General features: G+C 41.7%; 1 protein-coding gene across 1 annotated transcript in view; it reads left to right on the top strand.

Moving 5' to 3' along the window:
- Positions 1–26,681, top strand: part of CFAP54 (cilia and flagella associated protein 54) — a 527,562-nt gene that overhangs the window by 86,122 nt on the left and 414,759 nt on the right. Inside the window, exons 9-11 of the mRNA XM_089651915.1 lie at positions 9,934–10,132; positions 15,644–15,742; positions 25,034–25,146. Coding sequence (XP_089508041.1) covers positions 9,934–10,132; positions 15,644–15,742; positions 25,034–25,146 — 411 coding nt within the window. The remainder of the gene's footprint in view (positions 1–9,933; positions 10,133–15,643; positions 15,743–25,033; positions 25,147–26,681) is intronic.

Here is a 26,681-nt window from a genome sequence, read left to right on the forward strand (position 1 = left end):
TCTGATGGGCATACACTAGACAAAAAAATCATTAGAATCATTTGGACAGTTTGTTCGTTTTTAATCTAGTTAATGGGCACAAATCAAAAATCCGTAGTGAAGTTTTTCAGCCAAAAAATCTAAGGAATAGTTTGGAAAACATTTGCCAAATGGACAATAAATTGAAAGGTTAATGTGTTTCTCGCACGTTAAAAATCAAACTGTTGGTACTGTACATATGTGACTTAGAAGCAAAAAATGGATGGAAAACTGATTCATTTATGTCCATTGAATAATTTATCATTCAAAATTCGGTCATTACATGATGGTAATTTCATTTGCTCTCACGACTGTATTCGTTTTCGAAAACCGTTCAAATGATTTTTTGACTAGTGTATGGCTTGCATTAGAATGGAGCATGAGGATGAGGGGGTATTTATCTTTCCACCATTGCTAATTGGTTTTTAAGTTTAGCTGACTCTAACTTCTAGCTGCTTTCTAAAGTTACCATATTACAGACATACGACAGGCCACCCCTACTGTACCAAACAGTAGTATGTAATGAATTTACCTCCTACTGTTATTGCTTCTGTGTGTGTGTGTGTGTGTGTGTGTGTGTGTGTGTGTATATATATATACCGTATTTGCCGGCGTATAAGACGACTTTTTTGCCCTGAAAAACATGCCTCCAAGTGGGGGGGTCGTCTTATACGCCGGGTGCACTTCAGTTGGGATAGATATAGCTGCCATAGTGGCCTCCCGATGCCCGCCCGCCTCATTCTACATACCATCCAGTATCGCGCGGTATCCAGTGCGGCCGCGGCGGGTCATCAGCGTGGCTGCGGCGAGCATCAGCAGCGATACAGGGGTGCCAGCCTTTTCTGCTCGGCGGGAAGCAGCGGCGCTCCGGCCCGCCCCTTGTCTATGCAGAACTCGCACATGCGCACTAGTGCCAATTACAGGGAGATGCAGGGACTGGCCGGAGGCGCTGCGGTCGTGTACAATGGTGACAATGACAGGTACTGTAGTGGCACTAATACTACGGGCACTCATGTGAAACCGGTAACAATAAATGCACACAGGGGTATACTTTTATACATTTTACAACTTTCTCCTCGCCCCCTCCCCCCTTCTTATGCACTCCCTATCCAAATCTCTTATCAGGTCATAATATACCATATGTCACTTGGTATTAATATACGGTACTATAATACTGGTGCTATCCATAATATGGATTCAAGGGCGGACCAGACTGCTGCTAGTGACATGTAGACGGAAGGTGTGCGGAAGAGGGGGTAGTCTTATACGGCGAGCATATAACAAACTCTATATTTTGAGTGGAAATGTTGGGGGGTCGTCTTATACGCCCAGTCGTCTTATACGCCGGCAAATACGGTATATATATATATATATATATATATATATATATATATATTGTGACAGTAGGCAGGTGAAATCACCTGGTTGCGTCCTGGATGGACGATATATTTGTCCGAGATTCAGGGTTTATGGGGATTTGTACCACTAGAGGGAAGTGCTGAGTCCTTCAGCACTGAGATAATGAGCCCAGCTGAAGGTAGTGGGCTCATTAACACTTGTATAAAGCTTCCCAGAGTGCTTAGGGAGTTGCTCCACCCTGGAACCAGATCTGTGCCTGAACTGTCTGGGGAGCTGACCTGTTATCTGTGTGCAGAGAGACCAAAGCCTGTGTGGCTAACCTCCCAGTACTAGCAACTAGGTATAGCAGCAGGCTGTACCTAGTGGGTAGCTAGGGAAAAGCTGTTGTTGCAGTAAGTAGCCAAGTTGGCCAGGATTTATTTTGATGTCTCTTTTTGTTTATCATTTTTTCTGTACATATTGTAAATAAATTGCACCTGTTTGTTTTCACCTCCACTATTGTTGTGCTGTGCCTATCTTTTTGTGTTGTGCACCCATCCAGGGGGTCACACACACCCGCTGCCGAGCTAACCTTGTTACATATGGTGGAGGACGGCGGGCAGTTGTGGTAACTAAAGGCCAGCATGGAGGAGATAATCAGACAGTTGGCTCTGGCAAATGCCAATCAACAACAGGCAAATGCCAATCAACAGCAGGCAAATGCAAGTTTCCAGCAGAGCATTGCAGCCCAGCAGAAGGCCTTGGAACAAGCAGAGGTCCGCCATAGGGAATTGCTGGTGCAACAGGACCAGAAACACCAGAAACAAATTGAGGCTGTTTTGAAGCAGCTCCAGCAGAGGCAGCAGACTGAGGCTGGTGATGATTCTGGTAAAACACCATCATTTTCTGTGGGCCGTTTATTGCCAAAAATGACTGGAGAGGATGATCCGGAGGTGTTTCTAACCACCTTTGAAAGGACTGCTGAAAGGGAAAAGTGGCCTAAAGAACAGTGGGCTGGATTGATGGCCCCATTATTAACTGGAGAATCGCAAAAAGCTTACTATGACCTGGAGCCGGACCAAGCCAAAAACTATGATGTGCTAAAAGTGGAAATTTTGGCCCGGTTGGGTGTTACCCTCGCTGTCCGTGCTCAGCGGGTACATAATTGGACTTTTCGGCTTGGGAAACCTCCCAGGTCACAGATGTATGATCTCATTCACCTGAGCAGGAAGTGGCTGCAGCCAGAGACTTTGACCGCCCCAAAAATTGTGGAACGTGTCGTCATGGATCGGTTCCTAAGGTCTCTGCCTAATACTATTCAAAAGTGGGTCAGCCATGGAGACCCAGAAACTGCAGACAAGCTGGTGGATCTAGTGGAGAGATACTTGGCTACTGAGAACCTGACCTCCTCTTCCAGAGACTCACGGACTTTCCACCCTAAGACCAGACCATCCCCAGCGGCGGGTAAGATGACTACAAGGGGTGAGGGTGGAGAGAGTGAGAGGGTGGGAGTATTACCCAATGTCTGGCAAGAGCGGCCAGGAAGGCCAAGGCCGCAAGAAGCGGTGAAAAAAATTATTTGTTACCGCTGCCGGCAAGAGGGACATATTGCAGCTAATTGCCCAGTGGTGGATGAGCCTATGCAGTGTGACTTTCTGAGCAATAGACGTCAGTCGCTGTTTGCGACAGTGGTATGCACGGCCAGCCCGGGCACTGAGAAACATTTGTGCAAAATGACTGTTAATGGAAATAATATTGTGGGGTTGCTGGATTCAGGTAACTTGGTAACCTTGATAAGAGAGGAGATGGTCACTACAAAGGTCTCTGGGCATAAAAAGGTGGCAGTGATTTGTGTGCATGGGGACACTAGGGAGTATCCCGTGGCTACTGTGTTTTTTGAGACCCCCAAAGGTAACCTGTCTCATCAGGTAGGATTGGTACCTCATTTACCACATGATGCCATTGTGGGGAGGGATTTTCCAAAATTCTGGGAACTCTGGGATTGTTCTGACCCCCCCACTGTCTCCCCTGCAGACCAGGAAGGTGAATCCCAGAAAGCGTCTGAGTGTGGTGAGGTCTCTCCCAAGTTCCCCTTGTCGGTACTAGCTGGGGAGACCCAAGGAACTGGGGAGGAGCCCACCTCCTCAGATGAAAATCTGCCGGTTTTGGATTTCTCGGACTTGGAGGTGCATAGGGAAAATTTTGCCACCGAACAGCTGAAAGACCCCACGCTGATAAAAGCCCGGGAAAATGTAGTAAAAGTAGATGGCCAACTAGTGAGTCCTGAGAAAACTGCTGCTTATCCATACTTCCTTGTGGAAAGGGACCTACTCTATCGAGTTGCTCAGGGGGCAGAAGAAACCATTGAGCAACTGGTGGTGCCCAGACCTTACAGGAAGTTGGTGTTGGAGTTGGCCCATGGACACATCCTTGGGGGTCATTTGGGGGCGGAGAAAACACGGGAAAGAGTACTGCAGCGGTTCTATTGGCCTGGGGTCATTAAGGAGGTGGAAAATTACTGTTCCTCTTGCCCTGTGTGTCAGAAGTCGGCCCCTATGCCCCATTTCCGTAGTCCACTGGTACCTCTTCCCATCATTGAGGTCCCCTTTGAAAGGATTGCCATGGATTTGGTAGGTCCGCTGGTGAAATCCGCTAGGGGGCATCAGTACCTGTTGGTCATACTCGACTATGCCACCCGCTATCCAGAAGCAATTCCACTCCGAAATACCTCTGCCAAGACAATAGCTAAGGAGCTATTCCTCGTTTTCAGCCGAGTGGGTATTTCAAAGGAACTGCTGACGGAACAGGGAACCCCCTTTATGTCCCGGGTGATGAAAGAGCTGTGCAAACTGTTCAAGGTAAAACAGTTGCGCACCTCTGTGTATCATCCCCAAACTGACGGGTTGGTGGAAAGGTTCAACAAAACCCTGAAACAAATGCTAAGGAAGGTGGTAGATAAGGATGGAAAGGGTTGGGATTATTTAGTACCCTATTTGATGTTTGCCATCCGGGAGGTACCCCAGTCCTCCACAGGGTTTTCACCATTTGAGTTGCTCTATGGGAGACACCCAAGGGGGCTGTTAGATATCGCCAAGGAAACTTGGGAAAGTGAGAGTTCTCCCCACCGGAGTGTGATTGAGCACGTCGCCCAAATGCAAGATAGAATTGCCCAGGTCATGCCTATCGTAAAGGAACATTTGTCCCAAGCACAGTTAGCGCAGCAGAGGGTGTACAATCGGGGGGCCCGGACCAGGTCGTTTGCTGAAGGAGATAGAGTGCTAGTGCTAATCCCTACGGTTGAAAGCAAATTCCTGGCCAAATGGCATGGCCCATACGAGGTGATTGAGAAAGTGAGTGAGGTGAATTACAGGGTCAGACAACCAGGAAGGCGGAAACCGGAGCAGATCTACCACATCAATCTGCTAAAGGCCTGGAGGGACAGGGAATCCCTAGTTGCTGAGGGTTTGTCACCAGCGCCATCTAACTGCTTGGTTCCGGAGGTTGGAATAGCAGTCACCTTGTCTACAATTCAAAAACAGGAGGCTAAAGAGTTTGTGCTCCGCAACACAGAGGTTTTTTCTGAGCTGCCGGGACAAACCTCGGGGGTGGAGCATGACATTATCACCCCACCGGGTGAAAGAGTAAAACTGAAACCCTATAGAATCCCAGAGGCTCGACGGGAGGCAATACGTGGGGAAGTACAGAGAATGCTAGATTTGGGGGTGATAGAGGAGTCCCAAAGTGACTGGTCCAGCCCCATAGTGTTGGTGCCCAAACCAGATGGGAGCTGGCGATTTTGTAACGACTTTCGACAGTTGAATAAAGTTACAAAATTTGACACCTACCCCATGCCAAGGATAGATGAACTAATCGACCGACTGGGAGCAGCCCGGTACATGACAACACTAGACTTGACGAAAGGTTATTGGCAAATTCCCCTAGCTAAGTCGGCAAAGGAGAAGACTGCATTTGTAACCCCAGAAGGGTCATTCCAGTATAAAAGAATGCCGTTCGGGTTACAGAATGCACCGGCCACCTTTCAGCGAAAAATGGATCAGATTCTTCGTCCCCATCAGAAGTATGCTGCAGCGTACTTGGACGATGTGATTATCCATAGCGCAGACTGGGCCTCACATTTGCCAAAAGTTCAGGCTGTGCTAGACTCAATATGGAAAGCTGGGTTTACGGCCAACCCAAAGAAGTGTACGATTGGACAGGAGGAGGCCAAGTACCTGGGGTACACTATTGGGAGAGGGGTAATAAAACCTCAGATAAACAAAGTGGAAGCAATACAGAATTGGCCACGCCCAAATAACAAAAAGCAGGTACGGGCTTTTCTAGGAATTGCTGGCTACTATCGGCGATTCATTCCCCATTTTGCTTCTATGGCAGTACCCCTAACCAACCTGACAAAAGGGAAGGAGTCTGTCATGGTTAAGTGGTCCCCTGAGGCTGAAGCAGCCTTCCTGTCTTTAAAAAGGGCCTTATGTAGCCAGCCAGTCCTATACTCACCAGACTTCTCAAAAGACTTTGTGGTCCAGACAGATGCATCCAATGTTGGCTTAGGAGCAGTGCTGTCCCAGGTTTGGCAGGGGGAGGAGCACCCGGTAATCTATCTCAGCCGAAAGCTAAAGTCTCACGAGGAAAATTACGCCACGATTGAGAAGGAGTGTTTAGCGGTAAAGTGGGCCCTAGATTCCCTTCGGTACTATCTGCTGGGCAGACATTTTGACCTGATCACAGATCACGCTCCCTTGAAATGGATGGCTCAAAATAAGGAGACCAATAGAAGGGTAAATAGGTGGTTTCTGGCCCTACAGGAATTTACCTTCACGGTGAAGCATCGCCCCGGTGTTCAGATGGGAAATGTGGATGCTTTATCCCGGGTACATGCCTGCCTGGCTACTGGTGTTACAACCCCAAGGTTGAAACAAGAGGGGGGGGTATGTGACAGTAGGCAGGTGAAATCACCTGGTTGCGTCCTGGATGGACGATATATTTGTCCGAGATTCAGGGTTTATGGGGATTTGTACCACTAGAGGGAAGTGCTGAGTCCTTCAGCACTGAGATAATGAGCCCAGCTGAAGGTAGTGGGCTCATTAACACTTGTATAAAGCTTCCCAGAGTGCTTAGGGAGTTGCTCCACCCTGGAACCAGATCTGTGCCTGAACTGTCTGGGGAGCTGACCTGTTATCTGTGTGCAGAGAGACCAAAGCCTGTGTGGCTAACCTCCCAGTACTAGCAACTAGGTATAGCAGCAGGCTGTACCTAGTGGGTAGCTAGGGAAAAGCTGTTGTTGCAGTAAGTAGCCAAGTTGGCCAGGATTTATTTTGATGTCTCTTTTTGTTTATCATTTTTTCTGTAAATATTGTAAATAAATTGCAACTGTTTGTTTTCACCTCCACTATTGTTGTGCTGTGCCTATCTTTTTGTGTTGTGCACCCATCCAGGGGGTCACACACACCCGCTGCCGAGCTAACCTTGTTACAATATATATATATATATAAAAATCCAACCTGACTGCAAAGCCTTCCTCCTTCTAGGGCCTATGCTAGACCAGTGTAAGTGTGTTTTGGTAGTGAGTAGTGGGAGAGACAGTAGACTGAGTAGAAGCAGGATATAATATAATATATAATATAATATATGAGAGGCTATAAAATTAGATTCACATATTGTTATACTCAAATGTATTTGCTATAGTAGCAGAAGAAACCACACACAGTTTAATGCCAAGACTTCCTACTAATCATTGTTCCATGCATACAAACGCTATTCCAGTCTTATCCCTGGCAGGGTAAAGGGAAAGGTTTGCTGGCAACCAGATTGGGATTTTGTGCCTAATTGACAAACTGGCAATTATTAACATTACCTCTTGCACATACAGCAGCTACAGCAGTGTTGGTAATGTTCCTTCTATACATTGATCAGATAAAATATAAGTAAAACCAGCTTGCCTGCACATTGGCCTTGTAATATAACAGCTGTCTAGAGGCAGATAAAGGATCTGTTTTTGTATCACTTTTGGGGAACACTACGGCTAATTATTTATGGCATGGCTAAATATCTGGAGCAGCATGAAGACTGGAGAACGTGCCAACTTGTTGCATCATATATCCTTGGTTACTGTGCTGTAGATCTGTTCTCCTTATCTCCATTTACCCACTAGCATGTAGTTGGGATGTGGGGAACAAGATCTATGACATATTGACTGAGTGAAAATGTATAAAACGTAAATCACTAAAATATGTAATAGGGCTTCAATTATAGGCTGAATGCCAACTCATCTCCAAATTCAGGCGTGGCTCCGGTGGTCATATAAACGAAATGCAAAATAAAAAAGGGAGTCCAAAGCACAGACAACTTTAGACCAAATAAAGGCCACTACTACGGTGCCCATGTGGCTTTTATTCAACCAAGCTTTTAACACGTAGTGACAGTAAATATAACTTTAATGTGGTATAAAAAAAATTATACAAAGTTTACAAAAATACAGTAACTTTGTACCCACTAGTTGGGATGTGGTGTCATGATCAGGGGTAAGGCTCAAAGACCAATTGCTATAGCAGTGGAAAGGCTCACCTGAAACCAGCAGGATAGGTACACAGGCAGGTCACCGTGGTGGAGGAGTGGGATCACCCGAGGTGCGGAGTCTAAGTAGCAGCCGGTGTTCACCAGAGCTCCCGATGGTGGAGATGGGTTTTGCTGCATGTTAGCACCAGGTCGCGGTCCTCAGGTTCACCTCACCAGGAGGTGAGCAGGCGGAGGTCCAGTAGCGTATAAGCAGGTAAGGATCAAACGGAAGCATGGTCAGTAAACAAGCCAAGGTCGGTAAGGAACAGTCGCAAGTTGAGATCAGGCAGAAGTGTAGTCGAGAACAAGCCAAGGGTTAATAATGAGTGGTAGGAAAATATGGATAATAACAGAGATGATAAGGAGCACAATACTGGCTGGAGAGCACAAAAATCTGGCAAACAGGAAGTGAAGAGACATGGCTTATATCAGGAAGTTCATGGGAGGAGCAAGGGGTTCAAGGTTCATGATAAACAAGGTCAAGGTAGGATCATCCAAATAATTGTCAAGGGAGCTGTCCAGCATTCCAGGTGGCTCAGGAAAAATAAACATTGCCACTCACCGCAGAGGGCCCAGGTTTGGACCTAGTCTCTGACATGTGGGGAACAAGATCTATGACTTGTTGGCTGAGTGAAAATGTATGAAACCTAAATCACTAAAATATGTAATAGAGGATCAATTATAGCACAATACTGGCTGGAGAGCACAATAATCTGGCAAACAGGAAGTGAAGAGACATGGCTTATATCAGGAAGTTCATGGGAGGAGCAAGGGGTTCATGATAAACAAGGTCAAGGTAGGATCATCCAAATAATTGTCAAGGGAGCTGTCCAGCATTCCAGATGGCTCAGCAAGAAGAAACATTGCCACTCACCGCAGAAGGCCCAGGTTTGGACCCAGGCTCTGGGGAACAAGATCTATGACTTATTGGCTGAGTAAAAATGTATGAAACTTAAATCACTAAAATATGTAATAGGGCATCAATTATAGGTTGAATGCCAACTCATCCCCAAATTTAGATGTGGCTCCGGTGGTCATATAAATTAAATGCAAAATAAAAAAGGAGCCCAAAGCTTAGACAAAATAGAGGCCACCTTCACTGTGCCCACGTGGCTTGTTTTCAACCAAGCTTGTAACACGTAGTAATAGTAAATATAACTTTAATGTGGTATTAAAAAAATGTACAAAGTTTACAAAAATACAGTAACTTTGTATCCACTAGTTGGGGTGTGGGGAACAAGATCTATGACATTGGCTGAGTGAAAATGTATGAAACTTAAATCACTAAAATATGTAATAGGGCTTGAATTATAGGTTGAATGCCAACTCATCCCCAAATTCAGATGTGGTTCCAATGGTCATATAAACTAAATGCAAAAAAAAAAAAAAGGGAGCCCGAAGCACAGCAAATGTTAGACCAAATAGAGGCCACCTTCACTGTGCCCACGTGGCTTGTATTCAACCAAGCTTGTAACAAGTAGTAATAGTAAATATAACTTATCAAAAAAATATACAAAGTTTACAAAAATACAGTAACTATGTAAATTTTGTGTATCTTTTTGATACTGTATTAAAGTTATATTAATTATTACTGCTTGTCACAAACTTGGTTGAATAAAAGCAACGTGGGCTCAGTGTAGGTGGCCTCTATTTAGTCTAAAGTTTTCTGAGGTTTGGGCTTTCTTTTTTATTGTGCATTCAGTGAAAAATGTCTACTTATTCTATGAAAAAAAAGCCGCTTAAAAAAATATGAGAAGGTTTAGAGACAATTATTCTCAGTCTCCATGGTACGTTCAAGTATCACACTTGTTGCAGAAACCAGCATAAGATAATTATCAAAAACAGATTAAGATCCCCTACGACAGTGGATAAATGAAAAGAAAAATCATGGCACCAGTCAAATTGCATACAGAACATATATGATTTTGTGATAACGGTCTTTAATACAGAACTATTGTTAAACAGATATCAAAACAGTATAACAATGTGCAAATGTTTTCACTCTAGTTACCATGGCCCCGTACAAACACAGAACGACTACTAGTAGAGATGTTTGGCAATAATGCCGCCCAGTTCCTTGCTATCATTGAAGCGCTGACAGATAGTAATAGACGAGTGCTACAGGCTGGACCACCTTTGCCCGATGAACCAGAGATACATGATGTTATTGCAGAACTGTTTTTTGCTGGGATTGACATCCTTTCAGGTAATGTTTACGATGCCTATATTTACATACCCGTATTGTTATGAAAACAACTGTAAATAAAGTAAATGTCCAAAAATGGATCACCCAAAAACATGACACGAAAATCACATCTTCAAAATGTCAAAACAAATTCATGATGTATGCAACTTGGATATATAGTTAAAAACTCTAGTTATTAAAGTGTTTCTAAAGTCAAAACATTTTTTACCTTAAAGTGTTACTAAACCCAGGACCCTGCATTCACTATATCCGGTCTCCCATAGTACACAGAACATGGAAATGCAATTATTTCAGTAAATATAAACTGCTAAATACCTTTTCCTATCAGCAGTTAGAGCAGTCTTGTGACTTCTGTCAGTGTTCAGCAGAGCACTGGTTAATGCTTGTAGAAGAAGTTTTCTTTCTGCTCTAGGAGGATGCAGAACCCCTGACCTCTGTCTGGACAGTGCTGATTGGCCCTGTGCTGATCACACGCACTCTCCCAAGAAAAAAAAAAACCTCTCTAGTAATACACACCAAACGGAGCATGTGCAGAGTGACTCCACACAATATGTCTTATCAGGAGATAAGCGGGCAGTGGAAGAAATGGAGGATCAGAGAAGTCAGGATTAAGCAGCATTTTTACACAGTGCAGATTATTAACCCCTTAGGTTCTACAATGAATATAACAAGCATGCTTTACTGCACATACAGACTGATTTTACTGTTGTGGGTTTGATAACACTTTAATGCATTCCCTGCAACAGGACAAAAAATGTCCCACTATTTGCTCCCCCCCAAACACTTATCCCTTATCTCTATTATGTCTTGATCCAGCGCTGTGCCCATCTGTGGCATTGCTGCTCTCTCTTCCTCTTCTCCTTTGAGGCTCGAAGAGCAGCAGGAGCCATTGTCTGCTCTAGCAGTCAGTCAAAACCTGTAAGGGGGAGCATGGGGTGTGGCCAAATAGTGCTGTTTGTGTGTCTAAGGACACACACAGCACAGCTCGGGAGACACTGATTGGGCACTTAGAGAAGTGGAGAGCCCCAATGGGGTACTCCAAAAGAAGAGGTAAAGGACTGCTCTGTGCAATACGATTGCAAAGAGCAGGTAAGTTTGATATGTTTATTAGTTCAACTATGTTAATCACTTTAAAAGGTTTAAAGCTGAACTCCATGAATATATTTTATTGTATTTTGGCCTAATGTAACTACAGTCAGGTCCATAAATATTGGGACATCGACACAATTCTAACATTTTTGGCTCTATACACCACCACAATGGATTTGAAATGAAATGAACAAGATGTGCTTTAACTGCAGACTGTCAGCTTTAATTTGAGGGTATTTACATCCAAATCAGGTGAACGGTGTAGGAATTACAACAGTTTGCATATGTGCCTCCCACTTGTTAAGGGACCAAAAGTAATGGGACAGAATAATAATCATAAATCAAACTTTCACTTTTTAATACTTGGTTGCAAATCCTTTGCAGTCAATTACAGCCTGAAGTCTGGAACGCATAGACATCACCAGACGCTGGGTTTCATCCCTGGTGATGCTCTGCTAGGCCTCTACTGCAACTGTCTTCAGTTCCTGCTTGTTCTTGGGGCATTTTCCCTTCAGTTTTGTCTTCAGCAAGTGAAATGCATGCTCAATCGGATTCAGGTCAGGTGATTGACTTGGCCATTGCATAACATTCCACTTCTTTCCCTTAAAAAAACTCTTTGGTTGCTTTTGCAGTATGCTTTGGGTCATTGTCCATCTGCACTGTGAAGCGGCGTCCAATGAGTTGTGAAGCATTTGGCTGAATATGAGCAGATAATATTGCCCGAAACACTTCAGAATTCATCCTGCTGCTTTTGTCAGCAGTCACATCATCAATAAATACAAGAGAACCAGTTCCATTGGCAGCCATACATGCCCACGCCATGACACTACCACCACCATGCTTCACTGATGAGGTGGTATGCTTAGGATCATGAGCAGTTCCTTTCCTTCTCCATACTCTTCTCTTCCCATCACTCTGGTACAAGTTGATCTTGGTCTCATCTGTCCATAGGATGTTGTTCCAGAACTGTGAAGGCTTTTTTAGATGTCGTTTGGCAAACTCTAATCTGGCCTTCCTGTTTTTGAGGCTCACCGATGGTTTATATCTTGTGGTGAACCCTCTGTATTCACTCTGGTGAAGTCTTCTCTTGATTGTGGACTTTGACACACATACACCTACCTCCTGGAGAGTGTTCTTGATCTGGCCAGCTGTTGTGAAGGGTGTTTTCTTCACCAGGGAAAGAATTCTTCGGTCATCCACCACAGTTGTTTTCTGCGGTCTTCTGCGTCTTTTGGTGTTGCTGAGCTCACCGGTGCGTTCCTTCTTTTTAAGAATGTTCCAAACAGTTGTTTTGGCCACGCCTAATGTTTTTGCTATCTCTCTGATGGGTTTGTTTTTTCAGCCTAATGATGGCTTGCTTCACTGATAGTGACAGCTCTTTGGATCTCCTCTTGAGAGTTGACAGCAACAGATTCCAAATGCAAATAGCACACTTGAAATGAACTCTGGACCTTTTATCTGCTCATGTAATTGGGATAATGAGGGAATAACACACACCTGGCCATGGAACAGCTGAGAAGCCAATTGTCCCATTACTTTTGGTCCCTTAATAAGTGGGAGGCACATATGCAAACTGTTGTAATTCCTACACCATTCACCTGATTTGGATGTAAATATCCTCAAATTAAAGCTGACAATCTGCAGTTAAAGAACATCTTGTTTGTTTCATTTCAAATTCATTGTGGTGGTGTATAGAGCCAAAAATGTTAGAATTGTGTCGATGTCCCAATATTTATGGACCTGACTGTATGTAAAAAAACTATTTCTGAAGTCAATAATCAGAACTAATCCCCCCTGTACTTTACAGGCAAGAAAGTTGTCACCCTAGCCCAGGGGTGGGCAAACTTTTTGACTTGAGGGCCGCAATGGGTTCATATATTGGACCCGGGGGCCGGACCAAGAGTAGATGAATGATGTGTATGTGTCATCCATAGTAAGTATAGTAATATTCCCCCATAGTAAGCATAGTAATTAATCCCCCATATAGTAATTAATCCCCCATATAGTAATTCATCCCCCATAGTAATTCATCCCCCATAGTAATTCATCCCCCATAGTAATTCATCCCCCATATAGTAATTCATCCCCCATATTGTTATTCATCCCCCATATTGTTATTCATCCCCCATAGTAATTAATCCCCCATAGTAATTAATCCCCCATAGTAATTAATCCCCCATATAGTAATTAATCCCCCATATAGTAATTAATCCCCCATAGTAATTCATCCCCCCTATAGTAATTCATCCCCCATATAGTAATTCATCCCCCATAGTAATTCATCCCCCATATAGTAATTCATCCCCCATATAGTAATTCATCCCCCATAGTAATTCATCCCCCATATAGTAATTCATCCCCCATATAGTAATTCATCCCCCATAGTAATTCATCCCCCATAGTAATTCATCCCCCATAGTAATTAATCCCCCATAGTAATTCATCCCCCATAGTAATTAATCCCCCACATAGTAATTAATCCCCCACATAGTAATTCATCCCCCACATAGTAATTCATCCCCCATAGTAATTAATCCCCCATAGTAATTCATCCCCCATATAGTAATTCATCCCCCATAGTAATTCATCCCCCATATAGCAATTCATCCCCCATATAGTAATTCATCCCCCATATAGTAATTCATCCCCCATATAGTAATTCATCCCCCATATAGTAATTCATCCCCCATAGTAATTCATCCCCCATATAGTAATTCATCCCCCATAGTAATTCATCCCCCATATAGTAATTCATCCCCCATAGTAATTCATCCCCCATATAGTATTTCATCCCCCATATAGTAATTCATCCCCCATAGTAATTCATCCCCGTATAGTAATTCATCCCCCATATAGTAATTCATCCCCCTATAGTAATTCACCCCCCATATTAATTCATCCCCCATATTAAGTCCCCAAGTCCCCCCTGTGTCAAATCACTTACCTTTGCTCCGCGCGTTCCTCTTGCCGTCTTCCCGCGCCGTTCCGGTGTAGCATGAAAATCTGTCTCCTATGAGGATCTGTCCCCCTCGACGTATCTGCGCATGTGCCAGTTTCAGGCATTAGCAGCCGATCGGCGATCTCCGGCACATGCGCAGATACGTCGAGGGGGACAGATCCTCATAGGAGACAGATTTTCATGCTACACCGGTCTTCAGGGCGGACTGTGAGAGGAGCCCAGCGGGAGCCTAGCTCCGGATTAAAAGGTCCGCCGGGCCGTAGTTTGCCCATTGCTGCCCTAGCCTCTTTTTGATATACAGTTTCCATAGTACTGCACATTTGATGTGTTATGACACCAGCCACTTGATGGTTTGACAGTTCAGTTGAGAGCATATGTTGAATGTAATGGTTTTGGGAAACCGTTAAATTAATGGGTTTAGTTGCACAAATAAAGTGTAATTTTTACTTCAACATAGTTAAAAAAAAATAGGTAATAATAGGTAATGATGCATAGCACTGCCTTTACACAATGGACACCAGCCCATGCATGTTCTAAAGAAACCTTAAACGTCCCTGTGCCCAGACTATGGAAAAAAGTAAATTGTTACGTATTCCTACCAAGAAGTAAATGGGTTTTGAAACACGTCATTCCTGACCTCTCTAGCTGCTTATATTGTGAAGTAATTCCTCTAAGATTACAACAAAGACTATGAAATCTCTTTCAGTTGGTTTTAGCAGATTATGAACAGCTGTGTTTATATTAGAGGGCAGACTGGCTACCAGAATTCTGCTCTCCATAGAAAAAAGCTCAGATTTCAGTTCACTTTGAAAATAATTCCCCAATGATACCTAGCTACTAGCTTCTAGCTACAGAGGTGAGTAGGGCTCGCTTTTAAGTGCTTTTACTGATTGTTCAGAATGTGTAAATATTTTAGTGTGTATGTTCTGGGCACAGGTTCACTTTAATACTGATGTTTTACTGAGACCCGCTTCAGTCATGTAGTTAAAACCCTATTTGTTGAATTGTTGCCTTATCCTGAGCTGTATTTTTATCTTGTTTTAAAAAGATTAAGCAATATTGGTAAATTAGATGTAGCAATTTGCTGCAAATAAGGACTATATAGTAGCCCTCATCCCCCATTCTAAATTGCACAGGATGAAAAATAAATAGATAAAAACATTACCCTCAAAAGAACCCCCCCCCCCCAAAAAAAATCCTTACCTTTGAAATCTTACCCCAGCTTCTAGCTGCCTCACCTAGGTAAGGCTGATGTCCCTAAGTGTTTTTACTGGATTTACATAATTGATTAGCTTTAAGTAATTTGCCTTGCAATTTTGTAATTTTAAAAGGGCAAATACGAAAACATAACCGAAAAGGCACTTTTGATTGTATATTATAGATGTAGTAATAATCGTAGTAACACTATAATTTGACAGTAACTGCAAATATATATTTTGCCTTATTCCCTGTATTTGTTTCAGGTGGAGGAATCAAACCTGAGCGTGGTACTCCATGCAATATCCAGACCGAATTGGGTAAATTGCTGAAGGATTGCTTGCTTTTGGAGTTAGCTGTGGAAGGTGAGAATTGGCAATACATAAATACTCTAGACAGTGCTTAATTCGTCTTTTAAAAGGGAGCTTTCCATTCCCCAAGCACATAAACATAGTGGTAACTTCCTATTCAGTTTCATTACATGTTCATTCTTTCTACCAAGCATGCAGATTAAATAGCGCTGTGACTGATATAAAATCAAAAGTCAGTGGCTAAATGGTTAGCACTTCCACCTGGCAGTACTAGGGTGATTGGTTCAAATCCCAACCACGGCACCACCTGCCTGGAGTTTGCATGTTCTCTCTGTGCCTGTGTGGGTTTCCTCCGGGTACTTCAATTTCCTCCCACACTCCAAAGACATGCTGATAGGTTAATTGGCTCCTGTCTAAATTGGCCCTAGTATGTGTATGTATGAATGTAAGTTAGGGACCTTAGATTATACGCCCCTTGAGGGTTAGGGACTGATGTGAATGTACAATATATATATATGTAAAGTGCTGCATAAATAGCCGGCGCTATATAAGTACCTGTAATAAATAAAATCAACAACTAACTCCTCATCTCCATTTGTATTTGCTCCCCCTGCCTGTACAGAACATTGATATATGAGTGCCATTGGAAGGACAGAGGTGTCATTGATGTGTGGGTTGCAACTGACAGCCTGATTTGACTTTCTACCTTTTGTCTGCTGTGCTATAGGCAAAATGGTGTTGCCCACTAGGGGAATAACTGAGTTTCTGACAGACATGAGCAAATGTTTTGCTTGATGCTTTGAAATTACATCTGAACACTGGCGGACAGTTATGGCTGCTGTCAATCCAACACTTCCTGGCCATGGCTGTTTGCACAAACTTGGGCTTCCAGGTGCAGTTTTTTTTGTGACATACTTGCCATTGCACAGCTAATTTGGTCATGCCAATCCAACTGTTCTCCACCACTTGGATGACAATCCAATGTCTATAAGCTATTTGATGACACTGCTAGCTAAGGTGGGTGTGTGGGGAATCTGTGATGGGAAAGGTTAGAACACCTTGTCTGATTACAGTTGTTTTCCCCTTAATAAGTCTGAAATAAGTTTGAAAGTCCCTCCTCTCCTTATTATTGACCTACACACTCAAAAAGCAGCCTGATGCACTCAAATATCTTTAGCAATTTCCAGGCTGGATAAACCGCTTGGGGCTGCCAGATTATGCCTATACATCTAAAATAAAAAAGGTGCGCTGTTCACTGGTATTTCCTAACACAATAAATAAAACATGACCATAAATTAAAACTCACAGGTGTACATACAGTCAGGTCCATAAATATTGTGACATCGACACAATTCTAACTTCTTTGGCCTCATCTGTCCATAGGATGTTGTTCCAGAACTGTGAAGGCTTTTTTAGATGTCGTTTGGCAAACTCTAATCTGGCCTTCCTGTTTTTGAGGCTCACCAATGGTTTACATGTTGTGGTGAATCCTCTGTATTCACTCTGGTGAAGTCTTCTCTTGATTGTTGACTTTGACACACATACACCTACCTCCTGGAGAGTGTTCTTGATCTGGCCAACTGTTGTGAAGGGTGTTTTCTTTACCAGGGAAAGAATTCTTCGGTCATCCACCACAGTTGTTTTCTGTGGTCTTCCGGGTCTTTTGGTGTTGCTGAGCTCACCGGTGCGTTCCTTCTTTTTAAGAATGTTCCAAACAGTTGTTTTGGCCACGCCTAATGTTTTTGCTATCTCTCTGATGGGTTTGTTTTGTTTTTTCAGCCTAATGATGGCTTGCTTCACTGATAGTGACAGCTCTTTGGATCTCATCTTGAGAGTTGACAGCAACAGATTCCAAATGCAAATAACACACTTGAAATGAACTCTGGACCTTTTATCTGCTCATGTAATTGAGATAATGAGGGAATAACATACACCTGGCCATGGAACAGCTGAGAAGCCAATTGTCCCATTACTTTTGGTCCTTTAACAAGTGGGAGGCACATATGCAAACTGTTGTAATTCCTACACCGTTCATCTAATTTGGATGTAAATACCCTCAAATTAAAGCTGACAGTCTGCAGTTAAAGCACATCTTGTTCGTTTCATTTCAAATCCATTGTGGTGGTGTATAGAGCCAAAAATGTTAGAATTGTATTGACGTTCCAATATTTATGGACCTGACTGTACGTAAAAAATCAACACAATAAGTGCTATAAATAAATGTTCATGCACAAATGTACAAATGAAGTCCCAAATTCAATGTGAAAAAAGGAAAAGTGCTGCGTGCTGAATATAATTTCCAACGAAGTGCTCTGGTGTTCACAGATGCTCTCCACAAAAACCAGATCAGCCTCTTACCAGACCAAATTGACCTCAAATAAAGAGATCAAATCAGCGGATGGTGTCCTGATTCCACACTGACACTCGTATTATCAATTTCAAAAGGGAGGCAGGCTCACCCGAAGCGGATTGCTCACATCAAACCACTCTCCATACGATGTAAAGTAGCATTAAAACAGAAGAGACTTCATAGTGCAACCCGATAAAAATAAAGGTTTTATTTAATAAAACATTGCACTTACATAGATGAGGTCCATGAAGGCAATACACTAATTCTAAACAGCCGCCGTGTCGTTCCGCCAGCCGGTACATGGTGACATCACAGAAGACTCTATCCAACACGTTTCGTCGCACGAATGTTCTCCAATCCAAGAAGACACCAGTTGTGGGGAAACGCGTCAGGCAGAGTCTTCTGTGATGTCACCAAGTACCAGCCAGCGGAATAACACCGTGGCTGTTTTGAATTCGTGTATTGCCTTCATGCATCTATGTAAGTGCAATGTTTTATTAAATAAAACCTTTATTTTTATCAGGTTGCTCTATGACATCTCTTCTATTTTAACCCTTCTTTACATCGTATGGAGAGTGGTTTGGTGTGAGAAATCCGCTCCGGGTGAGCCTGCGGCTGTCCATCCATCCCTTTTGAAATTGATAGTACAAGTGTCAGTGTGGAATTGGGACACTATCTGCTCATTTGATCTCTTTACTTGAGGTCAATTTGGCCTGGTAAGAGGCTGATCTAGTTTTTGTGGAGAGCACCTGTGAACACTATAGCACATTGTTGGAAATTATATTCAGCACGCAGCACTTTCCCTTTTGTGCCATGAACATTTATTTATAGCACTTATTGTGTTTTTGTATGTATGTACACATGTGAGTTTGAATTTATGGTTATGTTTTATTTATTGTGTTAGGAAATCACCAGTGAACAGCACACCTTTTTTATTTTTGTTGTATTTCTGTTCTGGTATTCAGGAAGAGAGTAGCGGCCGTTCACTGTATTCATTCATGTAAACAAATTATTCATACAGATTTTTATTTTTTATTTATAAACTGGTTCACAATATACATTGGGTTTAGCACAGTATTTTTTCTTTATACATATGCCTATACATCTGACCACTCTTTTCTGTACATGGTCAGCTTTACCTAGATCTGTACCTCCTATTACATATCATTTTTTTTTCATTGTTTACATGTATAGCTGCGTATATTGGTTTTCCTGCTGACTACCACATAATCTCAGTTCCTTAACAAAAATCCTCTGTATATACACAACTATTCAATGTGTTGCTTTAGTATTGACCAAATCATTTGTTAAGGATATTATTGCATTCCTGATTTCTGACACCTATTATGGAAAAGCTTCTGTTCTGATTTATGAGCAGAGGGTGAGCTGTTCCTGTTCATTGGTTCCTATAGGCTGTCTAGGAAAAAGCTACATTTTTGCTCCAGGTCTCATAATAGCTTCTATTTATTGGGTTGTTTCTTTGGCTACCTACGGCAGACCTACTAAAATAACTAACTTCAGGCTAAGATAGAAAATTGAATACTCCCGTATCTGTACAGATAGAATTAAGATGTATAGTATTTTGAAGATGATTTATCACATTAGATGATATTACAGCCGTTTTGGGCATTAACACTGTAAAACTATCGTATTATATATTCACCATAAAATGTATATACCTGAAATATCTTTCTACTTTCCAATGGGTGCTTTTTAGACATTAAACCTGTATGACAAGAATAGAACATAACTGTAAAGGTTCTGCCTGTCCAGTGGATTGCCAAACCTTTTTAATAATTAAATAATTGTTCAGGTTTCTGTTTATGGGATAACAATATTCCAGAACAAGCAACAATAAGAAGTAGGAGAATTAACAAAAAAAAGCTTATCCAAATCTTAGAGCCACTATGATATAGTATAGGGATAGAGTCCAGTTGAAGTGTTATGGAATGATCAATAAACAAATAGCTTTGTGCTTTGGTTATAAAGGAAAGAGCAGCCTACAAATATTTAAGGAAGAGTCTTGGTTTTATGAGAGTAGATTATGGACAATCTACATATTTAATCCATGAGCATGGTGAACATTAGATATATGGTTAAACATCTTCAAGGAAACTAATAAATAGGTAAGGAAGAAAAGATAAATAAAACATTAATGCGGTTTGTGGTAGTTTGTCTAGAAGGAATAATTATTGTTTCAAGAAAGCAACTTAATTTATTGACTCTACATTAATTTGTTTTATCTGGAAACATCCTCTTATAAATCAACAAAGTATAGGCACACCCTTGAACACAAGGGTTAATCTGTCAGTCATACATATGCACACCCTTATTGATTAATGGCGACTGTGGGTAACACATTCGTCATAGGCCGTGGATACATTTTAACAATTATGGAAAGACAATATCTTAGGCCAAATTAATATAGAACACATGTTAAAATTCAAATTGTAATATAGGTGAGTTATTTCACCTAATTTTATTCATCTAGTTTTGTGATTGACACACCTCTATGTAGCCAGTCAAATGACTCCACTATTGTCTGTTCAGCTTTGCAGAGTAAGCCCCGTACACATAATGAGAATATTGAACAAATGATTGGGTTTTTTTTTTGCATGCTAGTCTCATATCAAAAGTGAAGAGGTTTCTACAGTTACAAAAATTTTTGTACGACAGAATAAAAATTCGGAAGTGATGTAATTGTATTTGTGATGTACTTGTATTGCATTTTAATACGAAAACTGTAGTGATTAAATGAAAATTGTACAATCTGAAATTGTACAAGAAATATTTTCGTGGTTGTCTATTCAAATAATTTTGGACAAAAGACATGTACTAATGATCAGATTATCGTACAATTGCTTTGAAAGTGGTATTTTTTGTATGATTTTATGATCGTGTGTACTAGGCTTTACTCAGTAGTGAAACAATGGCTCTGTGTTATTAAGATGTTTATTTGTAGTCCAGTTAGCAGAGAGCAGGGGCAGGAAACTGGAGAAAGGATATAGGAAATAGTGTCATCTGACATGTGTATGAATCACAAGAATGGTTGAACAAAATTACAAATTCTGTGGCAGGTATATACATACAGTGGGGCAAAAAAGTATTTAGTCAGCCACCAATAATGCAAGTTCTCACACTTAAAAAGATGAGAGAGGCCTGTAATTGGCATCATAGGTAGACCTCAACTATGAGAGACAAAATGAGAAAAAAAATCCAGACAATCACATTGGCTGATTTGGAAAGAATTTATTTGCAAATTATGGTGGGAAATAAGTATTTGGTCACCTACAAACAAGCAAGATTTCTGTCTCTCACAGACCTGTACCTTCTTCTTTAAGAGGCTCCTCTGTCCTGCACTCATTACCTGTATCAATGGCACCTGTTTAAACTTGTTATCAGTATAAAAGACACCTGTCCACAACCTCAAACAGTCACACTCCAAACTCCACTATGGTGAAGACCAAAGAGCTGTCAAAGGACACCAGAAACAAATTTGTAGACCTGCACCAGGCTGGGAAGACTGAATCTGCAATAGGCAAGCAGCTTGGTGTGAACAAATAAACTGTGGGAGCAATAATTAGAAAATGGAAGACATACAAGACCTCTGATAATCGATCTGGGGCTCCACGCAAGATCTCACCCTGTGGGATCAAAATGATTACAAGAACGGTGAGCAAAAATCCCAGGACCACACGGGGGGACCTAGTAAATGACCTGCAGAGAGCTGGGACCAACGTAACAAAGGCTACCAACAGTAACACACTACGCCGCCAGGGACTCAGATCCTGCAGTGCCAGACGTGTCCCCCTGCTTAAGCCAGTACAAGTCCGGGCCCGTCTGAAGTTTGCTAGAGAGCATTTGGATGATCCAGAAGAGGATTGGGAGAATGTCATATGGTCAGATAAAACCAAAATAGAACTGTTTGGTAGAAACACAACTCGTCGTGCTTGGAGGAGAGAGAATGCTGAGTTGCATCCAAAGAACACCATACCTACTGTGAAGCATGGGGGTGACAACATCATGCTTTGGGTCTGTTTCTCCGCAAAGGGACCAGGACAACTGATCCATGTACAGGACAGAATGAATGGGGCCATGTATCGTGAGATTTTGAGTGCAAACCTCCTTCCATCAGCAAGGGCATTGAAGATGAAACGTGGCTGGGTCTTCCAACATGACAATGATCCCAAACTTACCGCCCGGGCAACGAAGGAGTGGCTTCGTAAGAAGCATTTCAAGGTCCTGGAGTGGCCTAGCCAGTCTCCAGATCTCAACCCCAAAGAAAACCTTTGGAGGGAGTTGAAAGTCCGTGTTGCCCAGCGACAGCCCCAAAACATCACTGCTCTAGAGGAGATCTACATTGAGGAATGGGCCAACATACCAGCAACAGTGTGTGCCAACCTTGTGAAGACTTACAGGAAACGTTTGACCTCTGTCATTGCCAACAAAGGATATATAACAAAGTATTGAGATGAACTTTTGATATTGACCAAATACTTATTTTCCACCATAATTTGCAAATAAATTCTTTCCAAATCAGCCAATGTGATTGTCTGGATTTTTTTCCTCATTTTGTCTCTCATAGTTGAGGTCTACCTATGATGCCAATTACAGGCCTCTCTCATCTTTTTAAGTGGGAGAAGTTGCACAATTGGTGGCTGACTAAATACTTTTTTGCCCCACTGTAGTTCTGTGGTGTCATTAGTGGTTTTCCTTCAGTTATGCAATGATTACCCAGAACACTGTTGGGGAGAATTAATCAAAACTAGAGCAGCTGTGCATGGCAGCCAATCCGCTTCTATCATCAGCTTGCTCATTCAAGAGTTGAAAATGAAAAATAGATGCTGACTGATTGCCATGCATAGCTGTTCCAGATTCTGGCTGCTACAGTTTTGATAAGTTCCTCTGTTTTGTTCTCTACAACAGTGTTTCTCAACCTTTTTTCAGCCAAGGCACCCTTTAAAATTATGGACTGTCCCGAGGCACCCTTTAAAATTATGGACAGTCCCGAGGCACCCTTTAAAATTATGGACAGTCCCGAGGCACCCTTTAAAATTATGGACAGTCCCGAGGCACCCTTTAAAATTATGGACAGTCTTGAAGCACCCCATTCTAAAATGTGAAAAACTATTCTAATAGCTTTATATAATGCAGCAACATCCACACACGTAGGACACCCAACATTAGAGATGATTTATTTTTCCAAAGAAAATACACTTTTGCACCCTGGTACTGAGTAGTATTCCAATGTTTCTTTTATCCCTCAATTTTTATCCATCACTGAGCTAATGTGACCCCAGGACTGATGGAAAGGGACAGGGAAGGGTCAAACTAGGATGCTGTGCAGGCAGCTGACATCCTCCTTATCAACTTGTGATGTCATTGATTGTCAGGATGCCAAAGGCTAGAAGGTTGTAATAGTGCACAATAAAAACCTATGGCTTTGTGTAACTAAATGACAGGCTTGTTCCACCCGCTGGCTTGTATACAAGTTTTGGACAATTTTTAGACATTTTGCCAAGGCACCCTTGAAGAAATCTCAAGGCACCCCAGCGTGCCCTGGCACCCTGGTTGAGAAAGGCTGCCCTACAAACAACATAGTAGTAAGTTGTTTCCTTTCAGACATTCTGAAATGTTATATTCTGGAATTGTTACCACTGCTGACTGATTTACTTGTGTAAGTAAATTTCACCTTGAGCTATTGAGCATTGTAATTCAGGTTTTCTTCAAAAGGAGGTAATAAGAAACTGGAAACTATATCAAAAGGGGCCTAAAGCGCCACATGCTAGCTAGACGTAAGAATATATATGGGCTGGGCTGGAATACCTGTTCACAGGTGCCAGAAGTTGGTTGACTCCATGCAACACAAATGTACAGCAGTTCTCAGAAACAGTGCTTATACAACTAAATATTATTTAACTGATTCAAAGGAAAGCAAAATCTTCAAACATTTTTCAGTTTATATAGTGAATGTTTGAGTTTGTAAAGAAGAATACAAACACTGCTATTTTTTTGAACAGTCTAATATTCACTTTTTTTCAATTTGTTTAGAGGAACAACACAAATTTGATATTTTTTCTTCATGTTTTGATTTGGAATAGAATGTGTAGTGTTCCCAATGCATTTGTGTGTATAGAAATAAAAGCTATTAGAAGGATTTTGAGCTTTATTCACTTTTTTCAACACACTGCTATTATTTTGAACACAACTGTATCTGAACAAATATGATATATCAATTTAAAAACTTGCAAGCTTCAATAAATGAATAAAGAAACCTATATCTGACCCCAAACTATTATATTTTTCCCATATTTTTCTTGCTTTACACTTTGCTAGCCTTTTTTTACTGCCTTGTATTCTTCAATCCTTAACTGTCTGCTTAAGGCAGGGTTTGAATCTTGGCTGTTGGAAGACCCATCACCAGTTCCTGCTCTGTGAAATTTTGTTTTTTAATGACACAATACAAGATAATACTTAGTGAGGCCTTGTTGTTATACAAGTGAAATTATCTACCATTGCCTTATTTGCTTACTGAACACTGTTTTGCTAGTCAGAAAGTAGAACCGCACAGAGGCATATATCCAGATTTATATCTACACTTCATTTGTACAGTTCTATGTCTGACTGCTATACGTGTATTATCTCAGTCTCTTAGCAAAGATGCAGACAAGACAAAAGTGCATGCCACATAACTGATGGCTTAATCATGTGCAGTAAGATAAATGAACTGCAATAAAAGTGAAATAAATCATTCAAAAACAAATGTTCGCAGATCATCCTCGAAGATTCACAAGGTGCCAGACACTGCCAAAGGCAGCATTACATTGTCTAAAACTAGTTTAAAATGTTCCCCCTGCCACCCACACTTCATCCTGTGACTGATGAGTTATTGATATCAATGTCTTACTATGCAGCAGAGCGATTTATTGTGCTCTGAGTGTTCGGGGGAGGAACATGGCTTTGAATCTTTTTTTTTTCTGTTGTGTCTCTTCCAGATAAGAATGCAGTCTCAGCCGAAGCTGTTGTGAAATTTTCAAAGTTAGCATTTAGCTATGAGCACTGGGAAGCATTTGATGCCATTATACCTCCATTATACACCTTCCTACAGGTAATCTCATTAAAAACACATCCCATTTAAGCTGTTGTAGTTGTTCATATGAGGTCAAGACTTGCTGCTGTATTGCCTCACTTATTGCCCTCATCAGAGAACCCACAGAACAGTGAAAACCTTTTTTTTCTAACGCAAAAGTCGTTTATTCTTAAAAGAATTAATTCAGCAACTGACTTCTTACAGAATTAGTTTGAATGTGGATTTTGTAGTATGTCCTCATCTAAACCGACCCTAATTTTGCAATTCAAGTATTTCTGAATGTGTATTATTCAGCGCTAATGCTTTTATAACATATAGATAATGTACATTTATACAGTGGTAATATTTTATAAAATATGTAAAAAATTAAGATTTGTTTTTAGAGATGGTCTCTGGGCAGATATAAAAAAAAACCACAAATGAATGCAGCTCTATATTCAGTAATGCATCATTTGTTTTTTTTAATGCAAGCAGTATAAATGCCTTTAATGTATATTGGTATATCACAGTCTTGCACTTCGCTGTGTAGCAGTTCTGAATGGGAGAGGCAGAAGCAAAATACATAAAGGCAATCAGATCATAAGCTGAAAAGATGCATGTTGATAGGAGGAAAAAACCAGAGTGACACAGAGATAAGTACATCACTGTGCTGCTCACTGTCCAGTCACAGGCTGGGAGCTGACCCTTGACAGCCTGGACTCGAAGTAAGTGGATTGAGTGATGCTGAACGTCATTCAAGCTAGAAGAGTGAAGACATCTTGGGGTTAATTTACTAAAATTTGAGAGTACAAAATCTGGTGCAACTTTGCATGATAGCCAATCAGTTTCTAACTTCAGCTTGTTCAATTACCCTGCTTGCTGACTGTATAACTTACATATACGGTGGCAAATCGGCTCTCCTGCTCTGGATCACATACGTAGTGCATGATCTGTGTGCTCAGACAGGCCTGGCAGTGCTGTGATTCGTTAGAGCACATGCCGATCACAAGGTCCCAGCCATTTATTGATCACCAGGACCCAGCGATTGGCACTGAATACAGCTGAACATGGCTTTGTCATTGTAAACAATACAGATCTGTGTTCAATAACTGGATTTTGTTGTTTTTTTCGTTTCCTGCTAAGAGAATAAAAACAAGAAGATCCTTTGTAAAAGTAGCACACTTTACACATAGTTAGGCACACAGTTAATCCCTTGAACTCCCTAGATGTTAACCCCTTCCTACACAGTGTCTTTATTACAGTGACAGTGCATTTTATTAGCGCGGATCACTGTATTAATGTCACTGGTGATGTCAGTGGCAGTTAGTCAGTTTCCCTCAGCGTCAGTTAGCATTAGCGTCAGATTGCCCAGCACACTACAATTATACCTAAAGAGGAAAAAGATAGATCCCAATGTGCCCGCTATAGACCCATATCACTATTAAATATTGACAAGAAACTATATGCAAAAGTTTTAGCAACCAGTTTGAAAGACCCTATGCCAGACTGGATACATATAGACCAGGTAGGGTTTATTCCAGAGACAGAAGGATAAGATAATGGGTTGAGATCAG

Source organism: Staurois parvus, unplaced genomic scaffold (genome assembly GCF_062004578.1).
Source record: "Staurois parvus isolate SC_StPar_1 unplaced genomic scaffold, SC_StPar_1.0 ptg000025l, whole genome shotgun sequence".
NCBI lineage: Eukaryota > Metazoa > Chordata > Amphibia > Anura > Ranidae > Staurois > Staurois parvus.